The sequence below is a fragment of the Lepidothrix coronata genome, unplaced genomic scaffold (assembly GCF_001604755.1).
Source record: "Lepidothrix coronata isolate B3197 unplaced genomic scaffold, Lepidothrix_coronata-1.0 Scaffold118, whole genome shotgun sequence".
Lineage (NCBI taxonomy): Eukaryota > Metazoa > Chordata > Aves > Passeriformes > Pipridae > Lepidothrix > Lepidothrix coronata.
The window spans coordinates 49711-66898 of record NW_016690298.1 but is presented as its reverse complement, the minus strand read 5'-3'; the positions used below and the strand labels follow the sequence as shown (position 1 = coordinate 66898).

The 17188-nt window shown below is 35.9% G+C and overlaps 1 protein-coding gene across 1 annotated transcript in view; it reads right to left on the bottom strand.

Annotated features, from left to right (window-relative positions):
* Nucleotides 1-287: 287 nt before the first annotated feature.
* LOC108502435 (RNA-binding motif, single-stranded-interacting protein 1) overlaps nt 288-17188 on the bottom strand; it is a 66092-nt gene continuing 49191 nt past the window's right edge. Inside the window, exons 6-13 of the mRNA XM_017825394.1 lie at nt 14448-14563; nt 13516-13565; nt 13332-13425; nt 10046-10096; nt 7748-7858; nt 7001-7081; nt 5664-5748; nt 288-2807 (exon numbers count right to left, since the gene is read on the bottom strand). Coding sequence (XP_017680883.1) covers nt 5671-5748; nt 7001-7081; nt 7748-7858; nt 10046-10096; nt 13332-13425; nt 13516-13565; nt 14448-14563 — 581 coding nt within the window. The 3' untranslated portion in view covers nt 288-2807; nt 5664-5670. The remainder of the gene's footprint in view (nt 2808-5663; nt 5749-7000; nt 7082-7747; nt 7859-10045; nt 10097-13331; nt 13426-13515; nt 13566-14447; nt 14564-17188) is intronic.

The window sequence follows — 17188 nt, the reverse complement described above, 5'->3', positions numbered from 1 at the left end:
TGTGGGCTGACACAGAGAACAACAGAATTTTTGCATTCAGATCACACATTTCATCATATACTTTTCATACATCTTTTCCTGTTTTGCCTAAAAGAGTGACTTTGTAGTTGATATGAAAGAGTTAAAATTTGATTTTAATGAAAGACAGAGGAGGGAAAAACCTAGACGGTAAAGCAGAAAGCAACTTCAAAGATTTCAAAATAAATGTGAAGCTTTTACCATAACCTGTTGGGGTTTTCCCCCAGTAAAGGAAGGACCGAAGGAAAAAGACGAAACATTTTCTTTTTTTTTTTTTGATATTTTTTATTCAAAAGTTTTCAAAGAAATAAAACAGAAAAAAGCTAACAATCTAATCAAATTTACAGTTCAAAAATGTCTTTTGGCGTTTAACAACAAGTCCTAGGAAACAAAACTACAGAGTTATCTTGAACCGGACAAATAATTTACCACTGGCAAGTTTGTGGCACTAGTAAAACAAAAATAAAAAATTAACTCTCTTGATCATATAGATATCTCTATGAAAATCTTTTTTTTTTCAATCTGTACAAAAGGTCTTTCTTCATAAATTAATTTTTTTATAATTTAATGGCTGTCTACTATGTGATGTTTAAGTAACTGATTATTTCTTTATGTACAGAGGTTAAATTTCCCAAATCTTACCCAGACAATGAGTATGGCACTTAGTTCAGACATTTCTGGCAGCAACTCTTCCCTCCCTCTAACACAGCTATCATACTGCAGTTTTAATTAACGCAAAAATAGCAACTAGTGAGAGATCCAGGTTTGGAAAGTTACCAAATACAGGCAAGGTGCTGCAGGAAGTCTGGACTTTTACAAAGCAGTAATATTCCAGGGAGCATAGAACCAATAATACCACAACTTTTTAAAAAAAGAAAAAACAAAAACACATCTCTTATGACTATGCATTTCACTAGAATCTACACTTCTCAGAGCAGCAATTTACTTTTGAAACTATGAAATGTCACCGACATCTATACTCCAATACTCACACAAAATTTAAAAACTAAAAAATACTTGAAAGAAACAACTGCTTAGCCCTAGCTCCTGAGCTAGGATGATTTGGTCTGTGGAAACAGGGAGGGCCAGCAACCTGTCCCAATACAAAAGGAAATAAACTTTGAGGTAGATAACTGATCATATACAGCTGACCAGAGAAGTACACAGTTTTGGAAGACAACTTAATTTATCATTCGATTTAAAACATATGCAATTGTAATAAAGAGCTTTAGTAGCAGTGAATTATTTAATATGTGAAGTACAAATAACTGTGTATTTATGAATCAGGAATTTCATAGTTTCAAAATTGGTTTTCTTTACACTTAACACTTGTAGTGATGATGTAAAGTGTGGCACTGCTTGGATCCAAGTCTTCCTTCATGCTTTTGTGTCCATACATCAATTAAAATTATAAAACCTAAATGCAAATGTACAAAAAAGGCACATTCTCCTAACCGCAAACTGGTCCGGCAAAAATAAAGAGTACAGAAGACGCAATGCTGAGACAAATCAGAATTATTGGTTACTGGCTCTTTGTTCTTTGGTAAAGTTACCTTTTAAAAGTGCCAAGTCTTTTTATTTTTATTTACCTACTATAGAGAGCTAGTATCCAATCAATTATGCTTCTACTTAGATCTCAGCGTATGTTTGAAAAACGAGTCCTTTAGCTTTTGCCATTTTGCTGTAATAGCAACTTTTCTGTTTGCTAAGTCTCAGCACAATCCTCATCCTAAAGCACTATCATTAGTATAAAGGAAGGACAAAAACATTCGGTGATATCTCCACCCCAAACTCCCTATTCTACCTATGCTAAAACTAGAACATCAAGTTAGTTTCTGAAAAAAGGCAAAAAAAGATTTTACATTGCATCATACAGCAGAGTTCCTAAATCATTCAAACTACCAGAGGGAACTATTGGCATATGGCCTTACAAACAATTTATACTATTAAAATTTCCCCAGTCAGAAAATGTGTTTCACACAAAACATTTTTTCCCCTCTTGCATTTCACTACCTTACATATTATGTGAAAAAATCATTAAAAACACTTACTACACATTAAAAAAGCCAAATTTTCAGCAATTTTTATTGACTACCTTTAAAAGCCCTATGCTGCTGTTTTACAAGGCATAATAGACCAGCTCATTTGGTCAAAGCATTCTACACCATTAGTTTGGACTACTTACTGAAACAGCTACAGCATTGAAAGATTTAAGGCAAATTGGAATTTATAGAAAAGGATAAGACACTTCACACTACATTAAAAGAAAAACAGAAAGCTAAAAGACCAGACACTGTAACTGCAACACTGCACTAAAGCAACACTCACACACTGCAAGCACAGAACATCATATTAGATGTTTTACTATTTTAAACTTCAGAAAATCCATTTCATACAAAAAAAAAAAGAAAAAGAAAAAAGAAAAAAGAAACAAACAAAATAAAAATAACCCAAAACACAAATTCTGTCATGCACGTGAATAAGTCTTCGTGGTCATCTGTGCATACCCAGAAATTTGAATATTTTTTTTTGCGTCATAACACTTGATAAAAATTTTTTTTTTACTAAAATAAACCTGTTCATGGGAACAGCTACTAGATGAATTTAAGGTTTTTCTTATGCACCTTATAGAACTTATAGCAAAAATAGTTTTAGTTGATTTCATTATAAATAACATTTTCAAGAACCTGTGCAAAACTGTCAATAATTCCTAAAGCACAATTGATCAGTAAAATCCATGATTGTTTCAGCCTTTGCACCCTTCTCCAGGCCAGGTCAACACTGGACATCTGTAACACAGAAAGGTCAGAGCTAGAGCGGAATTACAATCACACGCCTTTTTTCTAATGTAGCTGTCCACCAAACTAAATAATTTCCTATTTTAGACAGCTGAGAGAAGACTAAGTGAATCTGAGTATAAACCTGAGAAGTAACATAGGCGGCACTCCAGGTTCTGGGCCCTTCCCAGGAAAGGGCTCTCTGCCAGGACACAGCCTGTACTGTATTTCCCCCTCTTTCTCTAATAACTGCTCAGCATGCAGAGTTCCCACTGGGGAGCTGTAAGGCTGCACTCAAAGCTCTTCCCTTCTTTTTTGTTTTGTTATTGTTATTTCCTTTTAATTGACCAAAAGTGGTTGAGTGTGCTACTCCTGTGGCATCTCCAAGGCTTTTGATCTCTGGAAAAGGAACACAGCTTTCTTTCAGTGCAACCCCAGGGAGGCTGCGTACAACAGCTAACTCAGAGACAGCTACTGTGCCTCCATGATGGCAATACTGAACAGCAATTCAGGGCTCATCAAATTTGAAGGCAGACTTCTCAGTGTACTGTATTGGCTTATATTGCCATGTGGGTTTAAAAAAAAAAAAAACCCAGCTAATGACCAAAAAGTTTAGACAATTTTTTAATTTCTCAAGGCAAGGCAAAGTGTGGTATTTTAAGGCTTGTACATTAATAGGTGCATATAAAACGGGGGTGTTTTTTCAAGTCCGTTTGACTATTTTTCACATAGGAGCAACTTTTTGAAAAGAAGCTGTGAAGTTATTAAATGTAGCTGCCAAAGGAAAGGTGCTGTGTATTTTTGATTGACTGCATCCACTTGTGCAAATGCGCTAGTTGTCATTTACCCCTCATTTATGGGAATATGTATATTGACTTTAAATAGGACATTCCCAAAAGTGCTGCATGTGCATTTAGAAAGAAGTTTCAGTTTGACAAGAGTAACAAAGCTACAACAATCAAGAGACCGCAGTGTTCCCTGTATTTAGGGCACAAAATATCGGTCAAATCCCTCCCCTTCACCTGTCTGAAACAAGACAAGTACCAGCATGTTCCAGGGACAGAAATACCAAATGCCATACTCTGAGGCTGAAATCACCTGAGTAATATTAACCTTCCCCACGTGCCCACTGCTATAGCCACTGCTGTCACAGATTTCACTGGCTCCTGTTGCATATAAATACAGGTAACAGTGCTTCTCTGAAGAATAAGACGTGAAGAACTGACAGCAAACACAGAGTTGCTCACAGAGTTTGGAATTCTACACAGAGTCATCAATACAAAATGTGTCTCATATGGCAACACAACTCATCCTTTCAGGAGACTTAAGGCTGCTCCTCCTGCCTGGTCTCAGTCTATGGGAAAGATACTGACAGGCTGGGAGAGAGAGGCAGGATGAGGATATGACATGAAGGATTACGCCTCGCTGTCTACCACAGATCTCTATTGGTAAGGAGGTTTTACATGCCCAGAGGGAAGACTTAAGGCAAAACAAATAATTCCTTGAAAAGCGGTTAACACCAGGCAACAGCCTTGGCATGGGAAACGTGCAGGAGTCATGATTTTAACACTAGGAGATGGATAACGAGAAGAGTCTGTGGCTTTGCTTACTGCCTGTCCTGGAAGCAAATCAAGGATGTGGGCTTTCTCTAGATGCCAGCATTTGGCCAGAGTACAGGAATAACACAGGTCATATGCTGTGCTACGCAGGCTGGGCCATCTGTTGAATTTGCCAAGTTTCCCCATTGGTTTGTTTCTATCTTTACATATAAGAAGCTGTTATGCCAATTATGGGGATGAGAGCAATGTTGTCAAATAGCACAGCTGACCTGCAGAATCAAAGGTAATGCCTAATGTTCTCTTGGATCAATATATTTTAGAGAGAATATCACACAACTGTAGCACATAACTGATTACGATTTTTCAGTATCTAACAAATGCCACGAGGGCTGTAGGAAAACCCTTCTAAGACAGCCTCTAGCACATTATTGCAGCTGAACGGAATTTTTCAGTGTGAGGTCTTAGAAAATGTGATGTAAAAAATTATTTAGTCAAGTTGCCCAGCTTAAAAAGTACTAAAAAAAAAAAAAAAAAAAGAGTTAAAAAAGAAGAAAATTCCAGAATTTTAAAACATGGATCATGGAAAAGGAAATGATTAGTGCAAGCCACATTTTCAGGACGGAAATCTACAGAAAGAGAAAATTTTGCATGAAAGAAGTGCAGGTAAAGCTAATGACTGGCTAGTAAAAAAGGCCATGCAAGCAAAACCAGAGGAAACCTGGAGTAGGAAAGCAAAACTCTGGAATTAGAACCAAACAAGGACATGGATTAAAAATTAATTGACAAAATTCTGGACAAAACTGCTTTTTCCTAGAAAAAAGAATGAGCAGAGAAGTCTTCAGGAGAAAAGGTCAGCAAGGATTTCTACCAGACAACCTCCCTGCCTGTGGTCTGTAAATCAGTTGCAAAGCTGCTTCTAACCTTATATGTACCACAGAACTAGAGCATGTCTTTCAATATAGTTCCCTTTAGCATTTTGATTCTCATATTTTTGCACTAATTCCTTGTTATTCTGTATACAACATGCTACTAAAATGAACAAATTAAAATCCAACATAATCCAGTTATGCTATATAGAAATTATTAAAACAATATTACTCATAATTTATTAACTCATTTCTGTATCCCATGTTTCCTTCCCTGGCTTCTGACTCTGGCTAAGTTCAAACTAATTTCACTTCTTGTCCCCAGATATTATCATCAGGACTATTTATATGACAATAAAAAAAGGGTTCAATACAGAGTACTGTAAGTTATGAAATAAAGTATCTTTGAATTACATCTTTCATGAGACAGGATGAGCCCCTACCTCACGGTTATTTATTTTGCTGATACGTATATGGAGAATGGTCACTGGATGTCTCTACTGTAACCTGTTGTTGACCACTGGCTTCCTGCAAATAAAAAGGAAGACGAGCCATGAGACACAAAATCAGGTATCATTACCAGCAATCTGCATTTCAACGTGACTTCTGCAATTAACAGTGTTCACATCTAAAACCTTCCTAACATTCCTCAGCTGAGGTATTACAAATCTGAGGTGTTAACTTTACATTGATTTACATTTCAGCAAACAAGAGAAATAAAATGATCATGCAAACCCTGTATTTCCTCAGCTGCTTTGATGATAATTAAAAAAAAAAATCCTGAAACTTTTGACATTATAGAAATAAATACACTGAGAGAGAGCAAATAACTGCTTGAATATTTTCTATCTGCAAATGTAAAAGAACATTCTGTCCCTTTCTTTTTGAGGGGCAGTGAGAAGAATGATATCTACTTGCCACATATACAAACACCATCACTATGAGTACTGTGATGTGACTGGCACCAGGCAACACAAAGAATTGTAGATGGGGCTTTGCACCCAGACCCCCCAGAAATTATGGAATAATTCAGCTGAGAGTGCTTTGGCAGCCAGAGCTAATTACTAAAGGTACTTCTCTGATCAATATGGGCAGATGAACCAAACTGATCCACACAACTTCTGGAATTTCTGGACAAATAGGTTTTGAAATGAAATGTATCTTTTTTTAGAGGTTCTAGAAGAGACCGTCTAGCACTCATTCTGGATACAAGAGCTGCAGTACATCTTGTCTAGCTCCTGTAAAGGAGTACTGACCTATGAAAGGGTGTAAGGCAAGTCAAAATAGTAGACAAACTATGGTCTACCATTTAGTTATGCTCTCCAACTAGACTAATAAGCTTCTTCAATGGAGGGGTTTATTACACAAATGCGCACAGAACCCTGAGTTGCCAGGGTCAATCAGGATTCTCTGCCAAAAGTTACAATCATAGTCTGTTGGCAGAGAATTTTTCTCACAGGTAAACTAAATGAAAGATCAAAAATACAATACACTACCTGTCTTGTTCCTACTGGAGTTAGGTTTCACAAAACAAAAGGTTTGCCTGAGCTATGCTCATAGAGAAGACTGCTCCAAGTACTGTACTGCTATAAGTACAGGTCATTCCTTGTTATAATGCTAGCTATTAGTTGAGAATAATGATATTTTATAGTTTTAATATAAATTGCATTCACAGTACATTCACAGTAACAGTATTTGCCTTTAAGCGTTAATTTTCCTGGTCAAAAAAAAAAATCATAATCATATTTCTTATCTCTGCTCTTTGATAGAATATACTGACCTCAACAGGAACTGCTGCTGTCTGGACATGTGTGTACTGGGGGATGTAGGCTCCTTGCATAGCTGTTGTGGCTGGCATGTACTAGAAAGACAGAGTCCATTACATTGAGTTAAAGCCCAGTGTAAATTTATGAGTATTCAAAATACTTATCATAATATTGTTTAATAGATATTGACTGTTTCCCTAAAGCAACATACATGAGAGAAAGACTTTTGTGTCTGAAATCAACAGGTTTTCCAGAAAACTCATCTATCTATTTTGAGAAAATTCAAATTTAGACTTCAAAGACCATGTAAAGGACTTTTCCTTCTTTGTTAGTCCCAATCATTTTCTTTTTTTAATCTGCTCAGAAAAGAAAGGTCTTGCAGTTTAGAAGCTAGCCTGCATCTCTTCTTCTGGTTTACTTTCTGTTCCACACTTTAGGAGATCAGAGTTAAGGAAAGGAATACGAAGAGCAAAACCAACTATTTTAATTTTTTTGATGCAACTCTGAAATTACCTCCCGGGCTCCTTTCATTAGCTTTGATCTATTTTTATTTACTCATTTCCAATTTCTGATCAGCTAATAGACTCAATAAAAACTGCTAAATATTATTTAAAAACAGAGACAGTTCTTAGTAGTTTATTGGATAAAAGATGATTTAAAGGATTAATTTTTTCTATATGCAAGCTGCACAGGCATACTGTGATCTACATACAGTATTTTCTGCTTGTGTAAGTTCTATTTTGTATGAAATTGCTACGTACTGTTCCAGTACTGCCTAATGAAAGATGACTCATCTGCTGCGTCAGAGGGCTTATCATCGATGCAGGCTGTAGTGACATGGTGTGGTCCATGGAGGGAGTCAGTACAGCACCCTGTTAAAACAGAGATGGAAAGAAATGGTTGCAACACTCACATTTTAATTTCATTTTTTATTTGATAGTCAAAGTATGGACTGTCCTTCCGAGGGGATATACCACAAGAACTCTCCTTAATCCCAGGCACTGACTCAGAAAAGCAGATCTGAGGCATTCTAAATATTCTACTTGAGCATCTGTGCTTTGCAGTTTGGTAATGGGGTAAGACCTTCATTGACTTCCCATTATACATGCAACTGATGTGCAATGCACTTGAGAGACCTGCTGAAAATGCTTTGTAAAATATGAGTTTAACCAGATGCCAACTTGAAAGCAAAAATTTGCACACAATACCAGGTACAGTTTCACTTAGCTTAAGCTTTGGAATTTCATGCTTTAGGAAGAAACTTCTATCTCATATTTGGGAGCAAGGGCTTTGGAGTAACATTTGTGATGGGAGAATTCTACCCATCACACGTGATGTTCACACAAAAAACAGCTGCCCTACTTAGTGGCTGGGTTCATTAGCACACAGATTTCAACAGTGAGTTAGCAATGCTGATTTTTTGTCTAAATACTAGCTGCTGTGATGACATTTCTACCACTTCTGCACCATTTCGCTAGCTTCATAAAAATTATACATTGAATTTTTGAACACTCAAGATTTCTAAATATGGAGGGCACACTCATAAGGTTTTCACAGTTAACTGAGACAGGATTATCAAGAAATTTCATTTTACCAATCATGTGCCACAAAAACACATTTCCAAATACTTTGCCTGACTTATGCTTGCAGAAGGTGTTGATTAAAATTCACGGAGGTTCAAAATTAACAGAAATAATTGCAGTGTACTGAAAGCCAATATTTTGAATTAATAACTAATCCTTAAAAAAATAATAATAAAAAAGAAAATAAAAAGAAGTATAGAATACAGTTGGAAAAACAACCATGTGATCAGTGTAGATGAAATGAGTCACAGGCACATCAAATACTGAAAGAATTTCCTGTCTGTGGACTGCAGGCTTCTCTGAAAAGCAAATGAACAAGACAGCACCTGTCTTCACACGGGCCAAAACTCACCTCCAGTCAAGAATCTAGATCTTTATTTTCAACTTGAAATCTCATCTTGTGTACCTGTGCAACTAATATACCTTATAGCATTATAACATATCAACTTGTGTCTTTCCCAGCATGATTTGCAATATGGTTTTTTATGCAAATCTGTGTTGATAGAGAGGGAAGTTAAAACCTGTTGTGTGTGTATTTAACATCAAAACCCATAAATACAACAATTAAGTGTGCGAGAGGGTGTTCTGGTTCAGCATCGCCTTTTCTGCATGCCCAAGAAGAAAATGTTCTGCCAAGTAGACTTACATTCTATAATCTGCATGGAGAGGTTAATTAAAGTCAAGACCATGTCCTTTCTATATCTGGAAACAGACGTGTTTGTTAACTACTGGAGTGCATATATTAAAGTGCCTGGTATTACTAGTAACGCTCATCTCAGAAACTTAGTAAGTGTCAGATATAATGGTACTTAATTGGCAAATGACATAGATAAGAAGCAAAATATCATGGGAAAGTATAGATTAGAATGCCTGACAGTCTAGTACAGACAAAAGTGTAGGGAGATTAGCATTACTCCTGAGTGGTGAAGCCAGAACAGGCTATGCAGGTTTTCTCAACTGAGTGCCCATAATGTCATATATATCACTACATCTGTCTGTCTTTCACAAATTATCCAGTCTGAACTATGGTAGACCCATTCTAAAACATTGGGTCTTTAATTTCAGCTCCTGAAGGGTAAACAGTTTGTATAACGTTGATATTTGCAAAGTGTTTTTAAAGTAAAAATACAATAAACAAACAAAACCACCACAAAACAAAACAAAGAAAAACCCAACAAAAAATCCCAAACAAACAAAAAACCCACCAAATTTTCCTCTTTCTGACGTGGTAACTCTAATGATCCTCATCACCTTGATAGTCTGAAGGTAGTTTTTTTTATTTTACCTGATAAAATGAGGCCCCAATTCAGGTTTACTATCTTTATTTCACCTTTCATTTTGATCCATGATTTGGTCACAACGTAATTGTCAAATCTAAAAGTAACTCGGCAGGAATTGACCTACTTCCTGTTGTTTAAAGTATGTAAAGTATTTATACCAGGAGTAACACAACAATGGAGAAGAAGAAAAACTTACTGGGTGCTGCATTATATATGGTTGAGGCTGCATCCAAGAAGGACTCTGAACCTAGAACAAAATTGGTATTTTATTTTTCATTTTATTAATCCTTTTCATGAATACTCCAAGTTATAGTAAAAATTTAATAAATCATCTTAGCAAGCCCTCTCCCTTATTTATTGACCTTTTTAATCCAATTAGTCACTCTGTGGAAAAACACTGATTTCTATAAAAAATGGATTCATTGTACCTGTAAATCAGAGACAAGATTTGGAGACAATATACCACATACACTTTGCAGAAAAATATACTATGTTTTTAGTGCAGGTTTCAGAAACTTTATCAAGTACACTGAAAGGATTCAAATAGATGATTGATAGATTTCTGCTATGTTGAAAAAGGAGGCACCATCTGTCTTCAAAATTCCTTTGTGGAAAAGTAATTGGGATCTCAGATAGTATAACATCATTTGCCTTCTAGTGTGATCAGAATAAAATAAATTATTGTATTTTCACAAGTGAAAAAGAAATCAGGAATTCTGCCATAATCTTGTTCCGGGAAAAAAGAGAATTAGGAGAACTGTTCTTCTCCAAGACACTGCGGTATGTTATTCCCAAAGCACAGGATGAAAAGAAGGATCTGATGAGCATTCCTGCTCTCTTGCAACAAGCATTTTCTCTCCAAAACCAGTGATCACCCAAATACTTCAATTGTGGTAGCATGCCTAACTTTGCATGGCAAAGTAAAAAGGTAAACTAAAAGGTTATACCGTTATCCTAGTTAAAAAGACCTGGTTGCAACAGCTCTTTGAAAAAATGTGCTGCAAGAAATATTAAAAGTAAGAAAAATGTTTCTTCCACACCTGCTATAGGTGTGTAGGATAAGGCAGGATTCTGATTTGCACTGCACAGTGACTCACCACTGCTGCTGGACACTTAAAGCCCTGTTAACACCTCAACCATTCATTCCCAGAGTCCTGTGAACAGGACAGGTAGACACACAGTTTTGAAAACAATCCAGATGAGGTATTTTCTGGAAGATGGAAATATTTCTTGCCTCCTTTTGGTACTGATTTTCAAATCAGAGTAGTTTTTTTTCTTTTCTAATCAGGAAAAGAGCAAACAGGAGTTCAAAAATGGAATGGAAAAGACTGGAACACTCCCTTTCCTCAGGCAAAATCTTAATGGCAAAAATACTGGTACACCCTGACTAAAACTTTGGCTAATTTACTCACACTATCGTAGTAACTGGCTTAGTATAGTCATTTGGGTGTACAGGAGTTGCAGAAACAAACACTAGCTAAAACTTTATTAAACTTGTTTACCTTTAATAAGAATAAATCTAGGAGCAGGTTATACCGTGCCTCAAAGAAAAAAATAAATAAATCATGCTTGTGTGATACGACCTGTAGAAGACGGAATGCTGCAGGTTTCAGTGAGAGTAATCAGTAATGATGTGACTAATACTCAAATTGTGAAACTCTTCTGGCCAAGAACCTCCTTCCTCCACAGTACAGAATACTTCAATTTAATTTTCAATTCCAATTACTGTGGCACTTCTAACATAATGATATTCATAACTCCATCCACAATAATTTAAGCATGCTATGTATATTGAAATACTGCTAACTATATTTCTGGAAACATAATGGATTGTGGTCTGCCTATCTCAATAAACCCAGAAAACAATACTGTATTCCTAAATAGTATGTTTCCATGCCAACTCACAGCTTTTGCTTGGATTCCGAATATCAGAGTCTTATATGGATAAATAATTTATATTTTAATAAAGGGTAGCAGCTAATTTTACTGGAATCTTTTTCTGGGTAAGAACTTACTGCAGTTTCTGAGATCTGCTGTACCAAGCAGAATGATCCAATATACTGAAAAATACAGTACTAGTACTGTCTGCTGAGAGCAAACATTGTGTTGCATAAGTTACCTCAGAAATTAATATAAAAATAATCCAGCTGCCCTTTGCACTGGAAAACACTTTTAATTCCTACACAACAGTTCGCTCATGCAAGAAGGCATTAGATCTCCAAACTAATATTAGATAATTCCTCCTCATTCTTCTCACCTGGAATGGAAGGCTAAATGAAAAATTCTGCAAGAGAAAACCGAGGAAATGGCCCACAGTGCCTCTGTTAGCCTTCTATATGCCCTTTACATAGCCTTCCAAATGCATTCTTACACACAATAAGTCAGAAAACTCAGCACGACTCTCGCTAAAGAGCAAACAAGCTCTTTTCCTTCCCCTGACATAGAGAGGTAAGAATTTTCTAAATTTAATTAGTTTTGGTCATTTATGATCTGAATCACTGATGTTTACTTCATTTATGTGTAAAGCAGTAAAATGCCAAAATAGCTCATGATTTTGTGTACAGTAGGATAATTGACACATCTCAAGCAGTAATTACAGGGCATACATGTAAGACTGCCATACTAGTTGCATTAAAAGCAAGTTGCTTGTAAACTGAAATGTATGATGCCTTAAAATTGAGCATTCCTAAGAGATTTATATCAAAGTATTAAAACTGTTCTATATAATTTCCAGCATAGTGAATTGTTCATCAATATCCCTTATGGGGCTCAAGATGGCACCTATCAAAATCCCCCTTCAGAAAGTTTTGGGCTGGGCTCTAAAACCAAAAAATGTCAATGATTTATGTTTTAATATGTTGTTCAAAAAAAGTAGCCTTTGGTTTAGAAACATTGTCCTAGGATATTAAATACTTTACTCCTAACAGAAAACCACTGAATTTGAATGCTAAAGTAATTATGATTCTGAAATCTTTTCTCAAATTTCCTTCTCTAATGTCAAGCAAGTTTCTGTACCCATCTTCGTACAACTGCGTAACTCATTGTTGTCAGGCTTTCTGCACCAAAACAAATAAAAATTCAAAATGCATGGAAACATATCTTTGAAAATTAATTTAATTAAATAAAGAAGGTTTTAAATAAAGAATAATTACTTTAAAGATATATTGTTGATATTAAAAGAACTTGACTGAGAGAAAATGAAAAGTCAGACACAAAATGCAGAAGTGGCTACAAATACCTTAGCCATCAGCAGAAGTTAAGAGACTTTGTTTTGCAAGACATCCTGCATCTCATTAAATTGCTGTGCTTCCTGTAAACACACACACTATTGGTTTCAAGGCTGTCACTTCCATGCTGTACAGCACGAAGAGGCCAATTCATTAAAATGAAACATTATTGGAGAATTCATAAAACCAGATGTAACAAGTGATAAATAAACACAAGCTCCAATGAACCATTTCACCTAAGTTCTAAATACAAACCTGGTATGTGGAAACTGGAGAAGCAATATATGGCGTAATAGATGTCTGAGTGATCATTCTGTTTGCTGTAATACTGTAGGGTGACGGATAAAATCTAGAAAATGCAGAAATATTTATTAAATGCCAGTTCTCTGCATCTTTCATAACACATTTTTTTGAATTACTGTGTCATTATTCAACATACCCATTTTGTAAAGCAGCTGTGGTTGGATCATACGTGAGTGTCATTCCAGCCTTTAAAAAAAGTAGAAAAAATAGAGTTGACAAAATTAATTTTGATCATAAATTATTTCTCTTACTCTTTCTTTAGTTGTATTATTTTTAACTGAAAAATTGTATTGAAATAGTTTATTACCATAACTTAGGGAAAGGTTAATTGACAGAAGTAATTATATACTGTGAAGAGAAGTGAAGAGAATTGGCGATATTGACTATGAATACAAGTTTCCATGTTCCCATCATGAGGAACAAAATGTAACCTGGGAAATACCTGGCTAAAAGAACACGTGTACATTTGAGAGTCAGGGCATGCAGATGATTATGTTAGGGTGTTGCCTACAATATATTAACTATATGAATGGGGAGTGCAGTTTTTCAGAAGACACATTTGAATTTTCCTGTCTAATACAAATGAGGTGTCTAGGCTCTCTAACCACAGTAGCTCTATGAAACTATTATCTTGAACATTAAAGATAAAAACAACTGTTGACTAAAAAGAAATTAATGTTGCATGGCACTGGTATACTATGTTAATCTTGTGAAAGTGATGCGCATTTGAGCGTTGTATAGATCAAAGGATTATTTACTACATGTAAATAAAGTTATGTTTCTGGTAGTTTTATAATATGAGAAAGCTGAAGTTTATAATATGACCAACTTGAAGGACATTTTATTATTCACTTTCATGAGGTAGGATTCAGTGTTTTGCATTTTGCCTTTTTTCCTCTAAAGAAAGACACACTTAAATATTTTTTTATAGAGTTGCAAACTGTCAGGTGAGAGTTAGTTGCACATTGTTAATATGCCAAAGACCCAAGCCAAGAAGTCTCAATGCCTATCATTTTCATAAGTATTCATTATTGCACACCCACACTAAAGCTTGAAGGGAGGACTTACAAGTCTCACCTCGCCTTCTCTGTGCCATGCTCTTCCATTCTGTATATATTTATTTTGATTCTGTCTCTTTTTCTGTCCTCCATCAGCAAACTTGCACAATAAAGGTTCTGCAGGAACTGAGAAGAAAGAAGAAAAATTAGTTGAAGTGGCATTTTTACACAGGTGTTCAGCTCTCCAAATGAGGTATGGTTTTTAAGTTATATTCCCAATACAGCAGTTAAATTACACAGACTCATACTACAGCATCAACAACTGTTCTGCATAGCACAAGGACAGCTGCCACACACAAACATCTGGAATGCCTTATATCTTTGATTTTAAACTACTGCTCTAAAACCTGTTGGAAAGAAACATGGTCTGTATATCTTGAGTATGTGTCTGTTGGTCTGGGGATGAACAAGAACTGTCATCTGAATTCTGAGCTTTGCCTCCTTGGAGGTATGTCTAAAGAGGGTGGAGAACAAATCTGGCCAAAGGCCTATAACATATTCTCCCCAGCCCTTGGAGGTTTCAGTAATGTCCCCAAACTTAAAGTGCTCTGCTCATCCAGACTAGCCAGAAGAGCTGGCACAGTACCTCCACTTACTCCAGCCAGCAAAGTGGAGCGGGCACCTTTATCTCCTGCCACCTTACACTGAAAAAATGTCCCAGCTGTCCACTCCCATTTTATCTCTGCTCTATAAAGAGCACACAGTGCAACTAGAAATTCTTCAAGATTGTTCTTTTGGGATTTTGCTTACTGTCATGAAACAGCATCGCCAAACTTCCTTTTTTTTCCTTTTTTTTTTGTTTGTTTGCTTTGGTTTGGTTTGGTTGTTGTTATTATTATTTTGCCTAATATAATTCCTGATCATGACTTCGACTTTTAATGTCAGAACTGAAGCAGTGGAAAAGTTTGCATAGTATTCTTTCTTTCCCTGTTACTAGCTTCCATGTTTCCAAGTACCTATGGCTGAAGCACAGCTCTGCTACATCACACCACACCCTCTCTAATCACAGGGTGGAAGCACTGGTATGACTTGGATGTGAGTGCTTCTCTGCCAATAATTCCTGACACATGAGCTGTCTAAGCTTTACCATGACACTCCTCCAGTCATTCTCTGTTTGGAAACATCTTCATGAGACATGGCTGGACCTGAAAACATACAAGTTTCCAAATGCAGAGTAAACACATGGGGTGGGAAGGCCACCTGCAAAAAAAACAACCCCAAGAAAAACTTTCAACAAAATCTATTACTATAACCATGGTCAGTGTTGATGTCTCTTCACCCTGTGGGCATTTGCAAAAGATGGTTGTTATTGAAAACCTCAGACACATAATCTCACAAAGACCTTGACTTTCAAAACTCTGACACAAAACTAGCTTTAACAGCCAAGTCATCCCTGGCTTTGAATGGCATAGCTAAAACACTAGCTCTGGTTATACTTCTACCTTCTCTATAAAAAAGGTATGAACTGGGAGACAGAACTGGTGTGTGGTTCCCTGTCTCGTCTCCAACATTGACCACATAGGTCAGAGACCTGCACCTTTCTTACCTGTGTGCTGTTATACAGTAGGCAAATAACTTTAATATAAGAAAGTCAGACTATAATATTAAACATGACAATGGAATTAATTAAAATATATATTATCCTAAAGAGAATGGTAATTAAAAGACTATAATCATAAAATAAACCAGGAAAAGTTTAGGCTAATGACACTGGAAAAAGTGTTGGACACCTATGGATGGTGGAGTAAATGAACCCAAAGTAGGAGAATATTATCTTCCAAATCCTGCATTTCTGAGGGCATTTTTGGCATTCCCAGAACTGAGTTTTGCTTTGGGGTCTTCCATCATGCAAAGCGACTTCTGTCTTGGCATGCTTGGGGCAAAAAGGTATTATATCCATACGCTGATGGACACTTTGATGTTATTTTATAAAAGCCAATGACCCAATAACTTTGTCATAGCAAAAAGCATTTTAATCACATACATTTCTGTTAAAATAAAAGGAGTTAATCTCAGAATACAGTAGTCAATGTGGGTAAAATTGTCAGGTTCATGTATGAAATTATTTTAATTGATTTTACATGTGAGGAAAAAAAAATCATCAGAAACAGAGAGTTGAGATCCAAATACTGAAGTTAACTGTCTTTAAAAAAATGCTCTTCCTCAACTTGAGTATCTTTGACTACTTATATGTTATTTCAAAATCTAGTTTTGTGGGGAGCATATGTGACTTCAAAAATACACACTATAAAATTTTGGGTAAAATCAAAAGAAACTGGCATGAGAACAGCTTAGAAAGACACCAGAAAGTACCTAAACATTTCTAGCCCTGTGATTCTGTATTATAGCACTCACAGGTAGTAAATGTTTTATTTAATGCTGCATTATGCTTTCACTAAAAATCCCCATAACGAATGGTAAAATACTTCTCTGAAAGCATTATTTGTGCTTATATTTCCCATTATTGTCTCAACATAAAGATCTTTTAAAAAAATCAGACTAAACCTATCCAACTGTTGAATAAAATGTTCATGAAAACCTATTTTAAGAATAAATTTGATTTGTCAGTAGATAACTGAAAACAGCTAAATTTTAGATGATTAAACATATTCTACGGGGCATTGTAAAAATTCTCCTGACAAATTTAAAGAGGAAGAAAAAATGGAATAAGAATTATCCACATGAATTGGATTTTGCGTATGTAATATCCAAAACCTTCAGCAATGAAAAAACTCACACTTAAAAAGGCAT